We start from the raw sequence: 19284 nt of genomic DNA on the forward strand, positions 1-19284 counted from the left end.
AGGCTTTATTTCTAAGGGATTTCATGCATTCTCAGATCTGTACGATCTGTAGAATCATATCAGAATGATTTCATAGTTACAGAATTAACATCCGGGTCTGGGACAGCTAAAAATATAGGGGGGACACGTCCCTGAGTAACAATCATGTGCATCAAATAAAGATAAGAGCATTTACAAGGGAGTTTCTTGGAGGTACATGGTTCATCAAACAGTGAAACACAGAAGAGAAGTCATTGTGTTATTGATTTGTAAGTATGGCTGAGCAGTATGGAAGAGTGAATAACTGGTTTCAAATCATACCGGAAACTGCTGGGCAGCCTTTCGTGCATGATCTAGTTAAGGCTTCTTCTCTTCGCCCTCAAATAATAAGAATCTAGCCTAAGTATTAACCATGAAATCAATTAATGAGGTCCATGTCATGTTTAGTAGAGTGTGTGGTGTAATTCAAATTTCTGAAGGCTCGTTTAAAATAAAAAAATTAAGTTGTCTTACATCCTGTCCTTTCCAACTTGTAATACATAATACCATGTCAATACTGAGTTAAAAATAAGGTGCATTTATATGCAATGGTAAGAGAATGGACTTCTTTCCAATATTTACAGTGCTAGTTTTCTTTGTAATTTAAAACATAAAATTCAATGATATTGATAGATTTTCAATTTTCCATTTCTATCGAACCACAACTGAGAATCAATCTATAGGAATATCAAGCAATTTGAATCTACTTTATCAATGTAGGAATAACTTTCTTGCAACATATATGAATATAGCCATCTATCATTTCACAAAAATTGCCAAAGGATACAGAACAAACAATGCATTTTTCTCTTCTAAAGAATTTCCTGTGTATGTCTTAAAACTTTGTACAGCAATTAAGAAAAGGAAATTAACATCAGATAAAGCATGCAAGTTGATACTGCATTATTAGTCCAGGAGTAATCTTATTGCAACCTATATAAACACAGCCACCTGCCATTTCACAAAAATTGCTGAAGGATTTAGAAGAAATATTGCATTTTTATCATCTTAAGAACTTCCTGGCCCGTCTTAAAAAACTTAATACAGCAATAAGTTAAATGCTTTCATTATTCAACTTTGGCTCAAGCAACCTATAAAGTGCAAAACTCAGGACGCCAGGGCCATGTACATATGACCCACAATGTTATATACCAAAATATTAATATTAATAGCCTACATATACAGCAGCATTAACAATGTAACAGTCATCATTTTTATCTCCCATGGCTTCCAAGCAAACTCCACTGGAGCACACTAACCCACCATCTACTACCTCAACACTCACAATATTACCACTGCAGAAATAAACGACACTTACATCAGAAAGGTTGCCAGCTGGCCCATAGGATAAGTCACTCCTCAATTGAATTATTCAACCAAGCTTGTAAAGTCCTAATACCATTCCAATAATACTAGCAAATATATTATGTAATTTAACACTGCAGAAAAAAAATAAGGCTCAAGTTTGTATCTCTGTGTGCAGAGGGATGACCATATTTGCCACTGAGGCAACACTGATCTAATTGCAAACCTCTAGTCACACGACTGTCATTTGTTTATCCATCTTGCGATTACATATTGCAAAAACTGACGTCTTCAAAAGCAGGCATCACCTGTCTACACATAAACTCTCAAATCATTCTATTTGGATCCTTATCACATACACGTTCTCAAAAAACGTATGCCCCATTGGGATTTATTAAAACATAAGTAAAATATTCTTTCTTGCATTGTAGGCACTACATATCTGCTACACGGCCCAACAGTAAGACAAACCTTTTTAATTCTGTGTTATTAAACGCTCTTGGAATTACAGACTGTGCTTTAGTTTGCTAAAATCTTTAATCAGAAGACAGCTATCTTTTCAATATTTGAAGCTATAAGTTCTTGCACTCTCATGCACACAGAACGAAGTAAGAAAAACCCTGATATTTACAAAATGTTTGCTCAGAGACCCAACAGCTTGTCCTTTGCAAGTGAATCAGTTGCAAATTGTGATTACTAAAAAGCTCATCTGAGTCAAATATGCTCTAGGCAAAAATTGTCAACAGCATTATACTAGCACCTATTGCAAACAAATATGACTGCACTCGATATCATGTGTTCACAGTCAGTCAAATGTCTTAACCATAGCTGTTAATTGCAATGGCCTAGCCGAATAATGCCCCCCCCCCCCCCCCCCCCCCCCCACCATAAATAATGAATGGTGGGTGGCGCCAGTGGGCTATAGAATGGCATTCATAATAATAGTTGGGGCGGCCCTACTCCTACTATTTTCAAGGCAAGGATCTGCCCTTACCTTAGAATAGTAGGGGAATCAAAGTAAGCACGTCTTTACTACAATTAATATATCGCTCAGGGCCCCCGAGCAATCGCCTTCCTTGCCTGGCCCTGGCCCTTATAGTCAAGTACTCGGTACCACCCATTCATAGATACAGACTCAACCTTAGACGACTGTAGTTAGGAGAAGGAAGCGTACTATCGATCCCTAAGCGAATCAGGGGGAATCAAAGAAACTTTTCAATTGATACATTCTTCTTTAACATAAAAACAATCACTAAGAGTATTTATTGTCTCAGGATTACCAAAGTGCTATTGAACAACTGTGTATAGAAGAGAAAATAACGATTAGCTTTGCACCAGATTCTCTTTAGAACGGATTCCTTATGTCTTGATTCCATCTATAAGTTGTGCCTACTTAAAATACATTTGGTGGAGTGGGGCAGATAGTAATGGCAATTTCTGCGATTGGAAAATGAGAAGAGGGGAAGATGGTGACCAAGATATAATTATATAAATTCTTTCCCTCCTTGCTTTGGTAGAGCTTCCACTTCCCACCATATTCTTATAATTATATTTCAGTACACATTTTTTTACAGTTGGAACAATTGTACATAATAGCTTCTGGTTTAGACTGTATGTTTTTATCCTCAATGTTTTAGTTCAAACTCCGTGATCTTTCATCGCGAAGTAAACAAGAAAAGAAAATTGTGAGATTGTTTGCAGATCAAGCCAAATAAAAAGGTGGGGAAAAGTAATTGGGTATGAAAACCGAGAAGACCAAAGAGGAGGACAGGCTAGGGTAACTCATAAAATATTTTTAAAACAGGGGGCAAAAAAGAAAGGTAACTTAACAATAATTTATATTACAAAAATAGGATAAATATTAAAATATAATTTATGTTTTATAGTGGCGAATCGATCTGCCCTGCGGAAAGCGACAAAACAAGAGAGAACATAAAGGCAAATTAGGGCAGCGGTGAAAAGAAAAATCAGATCAGCACACCACATCAAGGATAGACAACTGCAACAGACCCAGGCAACGCCAGTGCAACCCGACCTAGCAGAGATAAATTCTAATGTGAATGGCGAGGAAAGCTTAGCAGGGCGCAATATATTTCCTGAGTTTGGTGTTGATCCCAGGACAAATTTGAGGTGAAGAATAGAGTACAAAATCGATTCATCGCCATTACTTTTGGTCCTCTATTACAATCACCTGTTACCCACAACATCGATTCATTGCAAGGTCAATAATTTTGTGAAAGACCGTCATTTGTAGCAGTGTCCCAAGGAGCCATCTTAAAGAATATTGTGAGTGCCAAATATTTTATTTTATCTGTTCTTTTCTTTTTATTAAATAAATGAATGTCAGTAAACTTTTAAATGATTATCAATGGTGGTATGATATTCTTTTGGCTCTGTAAAACGTTTCTGATCCGGAGTTATAAATCGGTAAAATCTATTTCGTCCACATCTGAAACGATACCCGTCAAAAGCTTATCGAATTAGGGTTTTATTCATTAAAAATACATTGAAGAATTTTTCACACTGAATGTTTCACTGACTTTCTCATTCACACTAACCACAACAATTGAATTATAAGAAAGAAAGAACAGAAAACGTATGGATTTTTCAACAGTACCTGACATTCCAAACAGTCCAGCAACAAAATAACCGAAAAACAGAGAATAAACCAATAGATGATATTATTTTTAAGGCACATGTAGAATCTTTTTACCATCTCAGAATCTGCTAACCTCCAGCTCCTCATGCAGCGCATAGCTTGTGAATAGAGGGAAAGGATGGGAATTGACCTGTGACAGATCGAAGAACTGACTTCCACCTGGGCCAAAGAGAACTCATCCTACCCAAGCTTCCTTCGACAGTCAAATTCAAACCTTAACCAGGCAACCACATTGAACTTGCATTCTGTCGAGATCTGAGCACAACAAAAATTAGAAGACAGCGAAAAAATAAAAAATAGAGAAAATCAGAAGACATCAACAGACAGTCATTGGACCAAAAATAATTTATAGCAAATCAAGCTAGCAATAACATTCTCAGTTAAGGGAAAGAAAATGAGATGGCCTCTGCGCTAAGAGAAAAATATGCAAATTCAGCAAGGTTCAGCCATCGTGAAGAACTCAATAGATATCTTAGACAATCACATTTCTTCTAGAGGCCACGATATGCAGTACCCTTCCTCCAGTCCCTCAGCACTCAAACTGTCGTGGAAGATGATCAGGGAGAATGGGCGGTAGTTCAATCTTGCCGATTGCGCAAATATGATGCTAGAAGATCAAGATCAGAGGCAGAAGGAACCTGAAACCCTATTCAAAGGTTCCCCCTAAGCATGGAGTCAAAAGCAATAGCAACCTTAACTCAAATTCTTTCTCCATTGTCCGGAGCGAACACCAAACCCCCAAGAAGTCGACAACAATGCATCCTCTAGCTTCAGAACTGGAAAAGTCTCTGAGTGACAAAACTGGGATCAAAATAGATGATCACCTTGTTTTGAATTTGATAGGTCATTCGGTGGAATACATCCAATGTCAATGCTGGAAATATGGATTTTTTGCTCAATGGATTGGCCCTGATATGGATATAGATGCTATAGTCAAATGGATTAAAAAGCTATTACGAAATCATATAGACTTGGCAATTATGGAAAACGATTTTCTTTACATAGTTTGTGACAGTTTAGATTTTAAAAATAGTCTTCTTAAGGGGAAACCCTAGTTTTCAATGGCTATCCCTTCAAAGTTTTGGACTAGGAACCCTTTTTCGATCCAAGGAATGAGGGAGATTTCAAAGTAGATCATGCAGTAATTTTACCAAATCTCCCAATAAAGCTAAGTGTCAGGGAAACACTTAAAACTTATAGGTAATACTCTAGGATCTTTTTCAGGATTTGTAGAAACTGATCTTAAGTGCTCCAATCCAATTATTATTGTTACTATGAATGTTAACATATTAAAACGTAAACCGTTGGATATTAATATCAATGGTAAAACCATTTCTATCGAACCTAGATTTGTCGAAGGTTCCTTTCAAGAAGACCTGATTCTTTGCAATCTTCCTTCCCAGCCTCCAACCTACTCAGTAGATGCTACCCCTACCTCGAATGTTCAGGTCATTCTTCATGAGGATGGAGGAGGCTTCTATTTTCACATGGCTGAAGAATGGGAAGAACGGGAGTTTAGGGATCCCCAGTATCCAAACATTTTGTGGACTGGGTCCATAGGGTTGGTTTGTTGGAAATTGAATGCTCCTCGGACTCATTCACCTGGAATAATAGGAGCACGGGATTTTGAAATATTACTGAAAAGCTTGATAGGTTCTTCATTCATGGGGATTTATCTGCCTTATCTATTTCATCTGTATCTGAAGTTAAACCAGTTTTCAGATCAGACCACTTCCCTGTTGAGCTTCAAATTATTGAGGACAAAAGACCAAGTAACTACCTTTTTAGGTTTGAACAAATGTGGCTTAAGGATCAGAATTGTCTTAATTTGATTAAGTAATGGTGGAATGAAACCAAAGTATCTGGCTCCAAACTTTTTGAGGTGGTAAGTAAGTTGGAGATTATTAAATGAAAACTGAAAAGAATGGAACTCGGATTTCTTTGGCAGTATCTTTGACGATAAACTAACCCTAGAGGATAAATTGGGATCTCTCAACAAAGAGGTTTTGGAACATGGGATGGGTTTACCCTAGTTCCTTGAAGAGAAGAAGTTCATGCAATAGTATGATGCCCTAGCTAAGGAGGAACTCTTCTGAAGGCAGATGTTAGGGAAGCCTGGTTAGAGGCAAGGGACAAGAACACAAAGTGCTTTCATAATAGTACCAATCTAAGGAGAATGAATAACCATATAACATCTATCAAAGATGGTGAAGGTCAAATTACGGATTCTCGAGTAGATATCTGCTCGGCAGCTATCTCATATTTTGATCACATCTATAACAATACAAAAATCTCCAACCTTAGGATCCAGAAGGATATTTTAGCCTCTATTCCCAAACTTATCTCTGAGGAGAAAAACAAAAAGCTAATGCAAAAGCTCACTAAGCAAGAAACTGAGATAGTTCTAAATCTTATGAACCAAGATAAATCACTTGGGCTTAATGGCTTCCCAACAACCTTTCAGAAATGCTAGGATTTTTAGGTGACGACATAACAAGTGCTCTAGAAGGAGTTAGGAGCTCAGGTAAAGAATTGAGAGAAGTAAAAAATACCTTTATTACTCTCATCCCTAAAAAAGAGAAACCAAAGTCTTTTGATGACTTTCGACCTATAGAACTCTGTAATGATTTTTACAAATTGCTTACCAAGACTTTGGCTAACCGACTTCAATTGCTCTTACTGAACTTTATTAGTGAGGATTAGATTGGTTTTTTCCCTGGTCGATCGATTTATGATGGATTTATTATAGCAAAGGAAGTGATACACTCTGTCCAAATCAACAAAAAACCAAGTCTGTTGATCAAACTGGACATCAAAAAGGCATATGATAGAGTAGACTAGAGATTCCTATGTAAATGTTTGGAAGCTTATGGTTTCTCCAAGCAATGGATAAACTTGATCTTTGAATGCATCTCAACGCCAAAATTATCTATCCTAATTAATAGCTCTCCAAAGGCCTTCTTCAATATTTCATGAGGTTTAAGGCAGCAAGATCCAATCCACCCATTTTTGTTTATCCTTATGGCTGATGCTTTAAGCAAATCTTTGTCTAATGCTAGATCTTTAAGTCAAATTAGAGGCATTTCTATTACAAGTGATTTAGAACCGAATACGAATCAGCATTTACCACGCTTTATGATCAGAGCATGATTGAGGAGGCTACTACTACTCTAAATGGAATCTTAACATAATACTCTTTGGTCTCTAGTCAAGAGATCAAGAAAGATAAATCAGACATCATTTCTTTAACACCTAGCCAAGTGCACAAGATCATATCTGTGATATTTTCGACTTCAATAAGGGATCCCTTCGTTGTAAATACTTAGGGTTACCTTAAAACTTTGGTACTTGATCAGCCAAATTATGGGATCTTAATTTAGAGAAGCTTCAAAAAAGAGTGGCAAGATGGAAAGGCAAATGACTCTCATCTGCAGGAAGAGTTACTTTAGTTCAATCAGTCTTATTAGGCCTACCTATCTACCAACTTTCCTATCTGGACTTGCCAAGTAGTAAACTATATGAAATTAATAGGCTTCTTAGAACTTTTTCAGCAAGGGTTGGATGAGAAGAAAAAGTTCCCCCTTGTATCCTTGGATCAAGTTTGTAAACCAAAAGAGCAAGGTGGGACTAGTATCAAGAATATCAAATTACAAGGTAAGGCTTTGGGAGCCAGACTAGCATGGAGAATGCTAAAGTTCCCAAACCTATAATCGGTGAGGATCCTCTGCCACAAATACCTTGCCTCTCTGGTTCCCTCTAATCTATTTAGAGAAGCCAATCCCCCTAAAGGCTCAAGAATTTGGAATTCCTTGCTTAAATGTAGATCTGTCATTTAGAATAAGTTAACATCATATTTAGGGAATGGAGAGGATGCACTTTTTTGAAATGACTGTTGGGGTGGTTACAAACCCTTAGACAAATTTCCTTCTCTCCTCCATTCAACGAGTCATTTAGAGTCCATGTGGGGTTCTAGAGTTAAGGAATCTGTAGTTTTTTGACAAGTCTTAAATGGCACTGGAAAAGCTTGGATGAGGACATTCCTTTAAGCGAGAAGGACTTTCTAAAGAATATGCTATCCTCTAAGAAAATTTCATTTCAGGGAGGTAAAGATTCCCTTATTTGGGATGGATGCAAGAGCAGCATTTATAGTTCTAGGATGGGTTATAAGCTTATAAAATCCTCCCTAGGGTTCTCTATGAGTCCCCTTCCCACTAATCTCTACTAGAATAAATTCAGCCTTCCCAAGGAAGGAGTGTTCACCTAGATTGTTCTCCACAATAGAGCCCTGAAAGTAGATAGGTTTAGGAGAATGGGCTACCACTGTCCTAGTAGATGCCCCCTTTATGAATCGGAAGAGGAATCAGCAGATCAACTTTTCCTTAATTGCCCATTCTAAAACTATTGCTAGCGGTGGTTGTGTTCTAAGTTAGGGTCAAGTTCGGCCTTCCCTAACTCCATCATAAGTTTCCTTTCAGGTTGGCCCTTGCCGAAACTGGATAGCATTTACAAGAACCTTTGGATCTCCTCTCCTTCCATAATTCTTTGGGAACTATGGAAGGAGAGAAATAGATGAATATTTTAGGACAAGAAGATGGACATTGATCATCTTGTCAATAAAATTGAAGCCTCGATCATTGAATTAACAAACAATTGATTGATGTCTATGATACCCAATGGAGCAAACATGTCTCATTGGGATGAGATGTGTGATAGATGGATTGGATTAAAAATTCCATTCCCCCCCCCCCCCACCCGAGGAAGGAGGACCTTCAAAGTAACATAATTAGGCAAGAATGTGTTTGGAAGGCAACTAAGAGAGGATGGTATAAGCTCAATTTCAATGGAGCATCTAGGGGGAATCTTAGTAAGGCTAGTATAGGATGCAGCATTCATAATGATGAAGGGATTGAGATTGCATGTATAGCCAAAGCAATTAGGGAAGCCACCAACAATTGTGCAGAAATTTCAGCTTTAGTAGAGGGTTTGGGTCTTTGTAAGGAATTGGGACTTTAAGAATCTAGAAATTGAAGGTAATTCATACATAATAATCAATGCCCTCAGGAAAGGCTCCCTCGCTAACTAGAGATAGATGCACAGTTATCCAAAGCCCTAGTGCTTTGTAATTATATTGACAAAGTTTTAAACAACAATATATATCATTAAGGGAATAAGAGGGCAGGTGAATCAGCTAATCAGCGAGTTGATCTTTCAATAAGCTAAGGTAGATAGTCTTTATATATAATGAAGATAGGACATCATAAAAGGGATAAATATGATGACGAATATGGTATTTATGCAAGTGAGATCTTGCTAAAAAGGCAATTTGTTTTGGTAATAATGTTTGGATACCTTAGCAACAAAGGATGAAAGGATCTCAAATGAGGAGGAACCTCCATCCCCTTCTTTTATGCCTACCGATTGACTCTTTATCTGGGCTACGTTCTTTTCAATTAGTTTTTAATTAAACAAATGCTTCTTATGTTCATTTGTATTTTTTGTACCTCTTCTTTGTTTCGTTAATAATAGTTCTTAGTCCTCTTATATCTCATTTTAAGCTATATAGCTTTTAAAAATGACAAATTCCAGATTTGTGATTTTATTACATTACGAAATAACAGATTAGCAAAGTTGACCAGGAGTTGTTTGGTTGTTTGGCTATGTTGTTTGAGGACTGAACTGGATGAAGGGAATTTAATTGGTCTTTAGAATGTGGGAAGAAAATTCTGATTCACATATTGTAGCTCACTTTTCTATCTTTCAAATGATAGGCAAAACTAAAGGACTTCTACCCAATTCTATCCTCTCAGTGCCTATCGAATTGGGTTGTAATATTTTACTATTTTAATCAATGGCTTAGGCCTCTTGCTTATCAAAAAAAAAAGGTAAGTTAGGAAAACTAAAAAATAAGAAAGATAAATTAAGATAATTATCGAAGCAAAGAAAAGATGAAAACAACAATATGAAATTATGAGGAGAAATAGAATAACTAAATAGTAAGAAAAAATGAATCAATTAATAAACTTAAAAAAGAAAATATAAAGGAAAAAAGGAGGCTAAGGTAAAAAGTAACACAAAAAAATTAAAATTAAAACAAGAGGGAAAGGAAGGAACCAAGGAAAACAGAAAATGAAGAGGGACCAGAAGAGGTGAGGGGACAACTCAAAGGAGTGAGGAAGGGTCTAGGTGGGTTATTGTGGATTTTGAGGCAGACTAACAAGGGTTGCCAAAAGAGCTTATACTCCATCCGACATCACGATTAAGGTTGGAGGGATGGTGGTTAATTTTGATAGCTTCTTTAAATTCCCTTATATAGAAATGATCTTTTGTGGCTAAGATTCAAGTGTCTTCTAATGGGATTTGTGTTTGGTTAAGCATAAATGCTCCGCCAGTAATGATTTTTCTATTCAAATGCGGATTATGTCTACATCAAGCTTTTTAATCTTTGAGCTAATAGAACGACTTGTTTCACCAACACGTGGTATGCCACATAAGCAGGTGACATTGTAGACCCCAACACGTTGGAAAAGGTTCAAGGGGTCTTTAGGGGCAGGTATTCGATTTCTAAGAGTATGAATGGGCCTAAAGCTGCAACGAAGGCCACCTTTTTTATTAAAGAGAGGCCTTCAATGAATGGGATGGGGGTATGCAAGGAACACTTCTTTGGGTTAAAAAAACACATTAGAACTAGCTTCTTTGATAGCCTTAAGGAGATGCTTTCTTTACATGTTTAATTTGAAGACCTTTGTGAGATGAGCCATCTCTCAGTGGTCAAGAGATCTAGGTTATCACTATCAAATATCATGAAGGCTCGAGTGAACAAGGTTCTAATGATGCCCGTTTTGGGGGGCACATGATGATGGGAGGAAGCATGAAGATAAAGATCAATGTGGGTAGCCTTGAGGAAGACTTAGTGGACTAAGGAGGCATATGGCTTACTAGCAAGCAAGAGATTGACAAAGGGGATTTGGTTATTGGAATATCAATTAAAAAAGAACAAAGAACTATTCTTTGACTCTCTGTACAACTCTTAGAATTATAGTAAAGAAGTCAAGAAGAATGTAGAAACTAGCCCATCATTCCTTCTGATAATGATGATGACCCAGTTTCTTTCTTTGTCTGTATGGGTTGGGATTGGTTTTTTGTGCTCTTCATTTTGGGGTGTTGTGGCTTTTTGCGGATGTTTTTGCATGGTTTGGGGCTCTGGCTTTGAATGGTTTTGTCCATTGGGTCAAGCATCCTACTTTTGCAGTTGTCTCATGCTCAGTTTTGGTAGTTGGGCATGTTGCAGATGAAAAAGTTATCTTCAGCAGCTCTTTTCCTTTGTGGACATCTCTCCCCTTGCCTATTGTTCTGAGCTTATTCACTGTTATACTAAGCAAATGATATACATGAAATAATAAAATAGATAGAAGTGCATACTAGATATAGGAGTAAAATATATTTTTATTTGGCCATGAATACATTACAAAGAAGACCAGAGATGGTCAGCCAAGGATTACAATTACCCAACGATACTATTATTCATCCCTTGGTGGTACACGGAATATTTAAAGGACTTGGCAATTGCCAAGAGGAACACATTGTTAACCAAATAACACAACTACCTAAGAGTGATAACAAAATTAATACGGATGATTAATACATTGGCGGATAACTAACATAACAAACATAACAAAAGGCATGTTGAGCCGACTATAAAGTTTTTGGCTCTTCTTTCTGCTTGGTGTTGTTTTCCCCCTTCTCGTGCTTGTGGGTTCCTCTATTCCCTCCTTAGTCATAGTGGGGCTTGTTCTTCCCATGTGGTTGCGATTCTAGCACTATTTTGTGGTGGTTTCCAACCTTGTCTGTGTTTGGTGGGAAGAACTTTTATCTATAGTTGTCAACTTGCCCTTTCCTTGCTTCCGTTTTGGGTGTCTTCTCCCCATTCTATTTCTAGCTTTTTGCTATGGAGAGGGGTTCTTTGGGGTTTTGTTTGTTGGAGCCCTAAGAATTTTTATATGAGCTTGTTCTTCCTCAACCTTTGTTTTTTGGGCTTTGTTTCCTTCTCTTTGCTAGCAAATCTCTATGTTTCCCCACTATCCCATTCCCATGTTGGTACTCTAAAGGTGTTCTCTTCTATTGAGGTGGGGATCATTTTGGTGGCTTTAGGTTGGAGGCTCTCTCTGCTTCTTTCTTACCCCTCTGCCACTCCTTTTGAGGTGGTCGTGTCCCCTATGGAGGTGGGGATTGACCTTGTGTGAATGGTTGGAAATGGCTATTTGAGGGCTTTTCCTTTCTCAAGTTGCTAGAAGGTGGATTTGTGGCGAGGCTAGTGTTGCTTGCAAGTGTTCTCAGTTGTCTCTATTGAGGTGGGAACCTCTCATAGTGAGGTTGAAAGGAGCTTTATTGATGATGGGATTTCTTGCTTGTGGGTTTTTGTTGTTGTCTTTCCCTACCTAGTTTTGGGAGCCATGTTAAAAACCAACTCTAAGGTTATGGGAGCCTTCCTAAAACCCACTGATCAGGTTAAGGCATCCTAAAAAACCCTTTTAGTAAGCTTCTTCCTATCAAATCTTGAGGTTTTAATTTCAAGATTTTGGATGTTAAGGTTGTGGGAGCCTTTGTAAAACCCACTTTTCAGATTGTTAACGCTTGGGAGCCTCTGAAAAACTCTATGGTATTCTTCCTTGTTTGGGAGCTCTTTTCTCTCTAGCGAGCATTTGTTATTCTATCTTGTTCCTTGTGGAGACTAAGGTTATGGAAGCCTTTCGAAAACCTGTTGTTCAGGTTATGGGCTAAGGTAAAAAGTAATACAAGAAAAGACAAGAAAATATGAAGGAAAAAAGGAGGCTAAGGTTAAAAGTAACATTAAAAAATTAAAATTAAACATAAAAAGAATAAAAGGGAAAAATAAAAATGCAAAAAGATGACCTTGAAATATATATTAATGAACTTAAAAAGTAAGAACATATAAATAAACTAAAATAAATGAAGGGAAGTCAAAAGAAGAAAAACCAAAAGAAGACTTAAGAAGGGGAAAAAAAAAAGAAACAAGTATTGAAAAGATAAATTAAGGAAATAAAGAAGAAAAGGACTAAACAAGGAAAAGAAAAGACAACATAAATAAAGCAAAGAGCCAGTAGAGAGACAAAAAACCCAAGGTGAAAAAGAGACAACGAGAACGACTAGGCAACTAAAAGGATCGCAAAGGGGAGAGAGATAGGTGTAACAAGAGGGAAAGGAAGGAACCAAGGAAAACTGAAAAGGAAGAGGGACTAGAAGCGGTGAGGGGACAACTCAAAGGAGTGAGGAAGGGTCTAGGTGGGATATTGTGGATTTTGAGGCAGATTAACAAGGGTTGCCATCCGACATCACAATTAAGATTGGATGGATGGAGGTTAATTTAAATAGCTTCTAGAAATTGCCTTAAATAGAAATAATCTTTTGTGGCTAAGATTTGAGTATCTTCTAATGGGATATAGTGTTTGGTTAAGCATTAATGCTCTGCATGCAATGATTTTTCTATTCACTCATGGATTATGTTCACATCATGTTTTTTAATATTTGAGCTAATAGAACGACCTGTTTCGCCAACGCATGGTATGCCAGTCACGTACTAATATCATTCCTCTGAAATGTATATGTAATTCAAATAGAGAACAATCATTAAGTACTTATTATAATCTGTTCTCCTTATTAATGTCTTTTCTCCTGCTCTTCTAATGATTGAATGAATAGATGTGGACACTTATATGATTCATGTTTGAATGATGAATTGATTGATTTGATAGACATTTAATGATTGGTTTTGTTTCCAAGATTTGATTTGATTGCTTGTCTATTCATTTTGTTGAATTGGTCTTTGCTAAGTGACAGATTGTTTGATTCAACCTTTCATGATTCATAGATTGCTTGATTGCATGATGCATTAGTTGTTAAGAATTTTAAGAATGTTAGCATGTGTGAAATTGAATCCATATTCTTTAATCTATACTCAATCTCATTATACATAATTGATTCATTAATTATATACATATAATAGTATGTGTGTGTGTGTGTGTGTGTAAAAGATTATATCGAATCCAATAATGTATATTCCTTTGTATAGTTTCTCATAGCCAATTGTAATCTATAATCACGTAGAGGCTATTGATAATTTATTGTCATCGGCTGTTGATAATACCTTTGTCTTATTGTTATCGGCAGTTTATTATTGCCAACTAAGGTTATTGCTATCAACTGTGGATATACTATTTGTTAGCGGCAGATAATATACTGCTTGATCACTGTTGTTAATAAACCATCGTGACTTTTGATTGTAATGGTCACCGTGTCTATTCACTCCCTCACCCGACTATATAATATGATAGACTGCAATGGAGAGGAGACCAATAACAACGGCAGTCTTACTCTCTCATCACAGTCTACTATATATATATATATATATATATATATATATATATATATATATATATATATCTGTTACATTTACATTTATTCTTCCACTTCAGTACATTATTTCATTCATCAATAACATCAAGTATTGAGAATATAACACTATCACTGAAATTCAACTTCTGTATTATTTAGTCATATTGAAATTGAGATTTACACCAATCAAGACCTCAGCATATTCAGATTTACATGGTATCAGAGCCAAATTGGTAGAGAAATCTCAATTTTTTGAAGGAAGAAATAATGGCAACTAACGTCAGAGTGGAAGACAGACTTGAAGGTGCATCAAATTTCTTCTCTTGGAAAACATGTATCATTAAGATTTTGGAAGAATTGGAACTTGAAGAATACATTGAAAAAGATATCCCAATACCTCAAGATGAAACCGAAAAACTCACCTGGAAAAGACGTAATAATAAAGCTAGGAAAATCATTGTTGATTCAGTTAAAGATTACACCCTTCCTTCCATATCAGAGATCAAAAGTGCATATGAAGTACTCAAGACCATAAAAAATACATTTGAGATAAATAACTCAAGTAGACTAATCACCTTAAAATCTAAATTACTGAATACTAAAATGGAAAAAGGAGATTCTATTCACTCTTACTTTGAGAAAATTTCTAAACCGAAAAAACAATTATCTTCCATTGGAAACAAAATAGAAGATCAAGAACTTTCATTAATAGCTCTTAGAGGGCTTCCAATGTCTTGGGATACTTTCATACAAGTTGTAAACAAACCTTCAATTCCTACTTTTGATCAATTGAAAAATGAATGCATAGCAGAAGAATCAAGGCTAATCTCCAGAGGGATCACTTCAAATCAAGAGGGAGAAAATCAAGCTCTTCACACTGTCTCGAACAAAAGAAAGAGGAAATTCAATAAAAGGAAATTTAATAATAATAATAAAAAGAAGTTTAATAAAGATCATTCTCATGTTAAGTGTTTTAAGTGTGAGAAAATAAGACACATCTCCAGAAACTGTCCAGAAAGAGAAAATTCTAGCCTCCCTTGCTGAAACAAAGGAAGATGAAAATCAACTATACTATTCTGCACTTTCAAGTGAAGTAAATTCAAATAAAGAAGCTTGGATCGTAGACAGTGGTGCATCCCGTTACATCTCTGGATTTAGAGATATGTTTGATACATTTGGAACTTATATCATTGAAGGAGTTACAATTGGAGACAATTCTACCTATCCTGTAAAAGGTATTGGGACATGTTCTATAAAATTAAAAGACGGAACTACACTAAATCTTAAAGATGTCTTATTTGTACCAGGCATAAAAAGGAACCTAATTTCTATCTCAAGTCTAACCGATGATGGATATCATGTCACCTTCAACAAAGACAAAGTACTATATTGGCCTAATAACTCAAATATGAAAAATGCTATTATCATAGGGTTCAGATTTGGAACATTATATAGATTAAGCAATATTCAAACTCAAGCTCTTAGTCTTGAAACATCCAATGTTAATGAATTATGGCATAGACGACTTGGGCACATTGGGTTTAGTTCACTTCCTAATTTAGACAAAATAACTTCTGGTACTCCTAAACTAGACTCATCTCATATAAGAACTTGCAAAGGGTGTGCTCTAGGGAAAATCATAAAAAAACCTTTTCCCTCTAGTGAACATAAGTCAAAAGCAGTTTTGGAACTAGTCCATTCAGACCTTTGTGGACCCATGCCCACACCTTCTCTAGGAGGTTTCCTTTATTACATATCCTTCATTGATGATTTTTCTCGGATGACCTGGATCTATTTCTTGAAAGTCAAAGAATCATATGAAGTCCTATCAAAATTTAAAACCTTCAGAGCATTAGTAGAAAATCAAACAACTAAAGGATTAAAACATTAAGATCAGACAATGGAGGAGAATATACATCTGATATCTTCAAAAAAAATTGTAATTCTGTTGGGATTAAGAGGGAGTATACAGTACCTTATAATCCTCAACAAAATGGAGTCGCAGAAAGGAAAAACAGAACTATCATTGAAGCTGCAAAAGCTATGTTACATGATCAAAATATGCATGCCTCATTTTGGGCAAAAGCTTCCAAGACTACAGTATATATTCAAAACAAATGTCCACATTCATTTCTAAAGAATACCACACCTGAAGAAGTCTTCTCAGGGACCAAACCAAATCTAAGTCATCGTAGAATATTCGGATGTCCTGTATATATTCAAATACCCAAAGGAAAGAGGAATAAACTTGAACCTTCTGGGAAGAGAGGTATATTTATAGGATATAGTGAAAATTCCAAGGGTTATAGAATTTACATTCCTGGACAAAGATCAGTTGAAATAAGTAGAGATGTAATTTTTGAAGAAGATTCTGCTTTAAAACTTTCAACCGGCATAGAAGATGAACCAATCTCAGATGATGAAGAAATTAGACAAACTGAAAATTAGAGGGAGCATACACCTGAAGAGAGAGAACCTGATATAACTAATGGGAAGAAAAGACCATTATGGGCAAGGAAGATGCTTGAAGAAAACAATGTGGAACCAAATGAGATCTCAAAAGAAAACAAGAGAACTCGAAATCAATCATGTTATACTGCTCTTATAACTGAGATAAACAAAAGCGAACCATCAACAGCTGAAGAAGCCCTAAAGTCACAAGAGTAGAAAGATGCCATGGTAGAAGAATACAATTCCATAATTCAGAATGATGTTTGGGATATTGTACCTAGGCCTAAAGACAAAACAGTGGTATCTTCAAAATGGTTATACAAAATCAAATATGCTGCTGATGGAAGTATTGAAAAACACAAAGCTAGATTTGTTGCTCGAGGATTCTCCCAGAAAGCTGGCATTGACTATGAAGAAACCTTTGCTCCTGTAGCTCGTTACACTTCTATAAGAACGATTATTGCAATTGCAGCATCAAAAGGATGGAAGATTCATCAAATGGATGTAAAAACTGCTTCCCTAAATGGGGTCATTAATGAAGAAGTCTACATAGAACAACCTAAAGGGTTCATCATAAAAGATAAAAAATTATATGTATGTAAACTTAAGAAAGCACTCTATGGTCTCAAACAAGCTCCTCGAGCTTGGTATGAAAGGATAGATAACTACCTTTCCAACCTTGGATACTCAAAAACTGAAGCCAACTCTAACATATACTTCAAAACCACAAATGATGGAATGGTAATACTTGTTCTATATGTTGACGACTTGCTAATAACAGGTGATGATAAATTAATTGAAGAATGTAAACAAGATCTAATAGCTGAATTTGAAATGAAAGATTTTGGGTTACTACACTACTTCTTGGGATTAGAAGTTAATCAAAAGAAAGACTACATTTTCTTACATCAACGAAAGTACACTCAAGATATTCTGACCAAGTTTGGAATGATGGATAGTAAGCCCTTATCTACTCCGATGGAAACAAACTTACACAAGCTAAAGGAAGAAGCATCAAAATCAAAATCTGAAGACATTGATCCCACTCTCTTCAGACAAATAATTGGATCACTCATGTATCTTGTGAATTCCAGACCCGACATATGCTATGCTACAAATGTCTTTAGTCATTTTATGTGTAAACCTAAGAAGATTCATCTTATGGCTACAAAACATATACTAAGATATTTACGAGGATCTACTGGCTTTCGATTAAAATATAAAAATGTTGAGATAAAGTTGGAAGGATATACTGACTCAGATTGGGCAGGTTGTTCCTCTAACTGCAAGAGCACTACAAGTTGTTGCTTCAGTCTTGGGTCAGCAATGATATCTTGGTTCAACAGAAAACAAACAGTTGTTGCCTTGAGTTCTACTGAAGCTGAATATGTAGCCGCTTCCATGGGAGCACATGAAGCGGTTTGGTTAAGGAAACTACTATTTGGGCTATTTGGAAAACGTCTAAAACCAACTGTGATTCATTGTGATAATCAAAGTTGTATCAAGTTGTCAAAAAATCCAGTCTTCCACAATCAATCAAAGCATATCAAGACTCCCTATCACTACATAAGAGACATAGTCGGCAGAAATATCATTAAATTAAGTTATATCAGTACAAATAAACAAAATGCTGATATCTTCACCAAACCTCTTGCAAAATTAAAAATTGTGTACTTCAGAGGTAAACTTGGTATGACATTATTGTAAATGCATTTATTATCTAATATATTCATGAATACAATTTTATTTTTGCTTGCAAGTTTGTAATGTGAAAAGTGACGACTTTTCTTGTGAAAGGTGACAACCTTTCGTGTGTTCTGATCCTATTATAAAGTGACGACTTTATTTTAGTTGATCTATCTTCAAACAATGGTTGAATTTGGTGTTATCTTTGGGCTGGATTTTTGCCGAACATATTGATAACCTTCATGGATCTTGTGGGTGATAGTCGAATACCATGAAAACCCATTGTTTTGAAAGTTTGGGTTATCCTTGTTCTTTGGGCCGGATTTTACCGAACACATTGATAACCTTCATGGGTCTATTGGGCAATAGCCGAACACCATGAAAATCCATTATGTTTTCTTTCTTCTTTCTCTCTCTTAGTTTAAAACATAATGATGATTACATCTTATTGTGTAAGTTAACCTTATTTCAATTTCCCTTGCTAAAGAGGGAGTGTTAAGAATGTTAAGAATGTTAGCATGTGTGAAATTGAATCCATATTCTTTAATCTATACTCAATCTCATTATACATAATTGATTCATTAATTATATACATTTAATAGTGTGTGTGTGTGTGTGTGTGTAAAAGATTATATCGAATCCAATAATGTATATTCCTTTGTATAGTTTCTCATAGCCGATTGTAATCTATAATCACGTAGAGGCTATTGATAATTTATTGTCATCGGCTGTTGATAATACCTTTGTCTTATTGT

General features: G+C 36.0%; 1 protein-coding gene across 1 annotated transcript in view; it reads right to left on the reverse strand.

Annotated features, from left to right (window-relative positions):
• Window positions 1–997: 997 nt before the first annotated feature.
• Window positions 998–19284, reverse strand: part of LOC149565481 (uncharacterized) — a 113255-nt gene continuing 94968 nt past the window's right edge. Inside the window, exon 4 of the mRNA XM_089819024.1 lies at window positions 998–1313. Coding sequence (XP_089675150.1) covers window positions 1184–1313 — 130 coding nt within the window. The 3' untranslated portion in view covers window positions 998–1183. The remainder of the gene's footprint in view (window positions 1314–19284) is intronic.

This window comes from Cupressus sempervirens, chromosome 3, assembly GCF_028749045.1.
Source record: "Cupressus sempervirens isolate cs-2001-9-10 chromosome 3, ASM2874904v1, whole genome shotgun sequence".
NCBI lineage: Eukaryota > Viridiplantae > Streptophyta > Pinopsida > Cupressales > Cupressaceae > Cupressus > Cupressus sempervirens.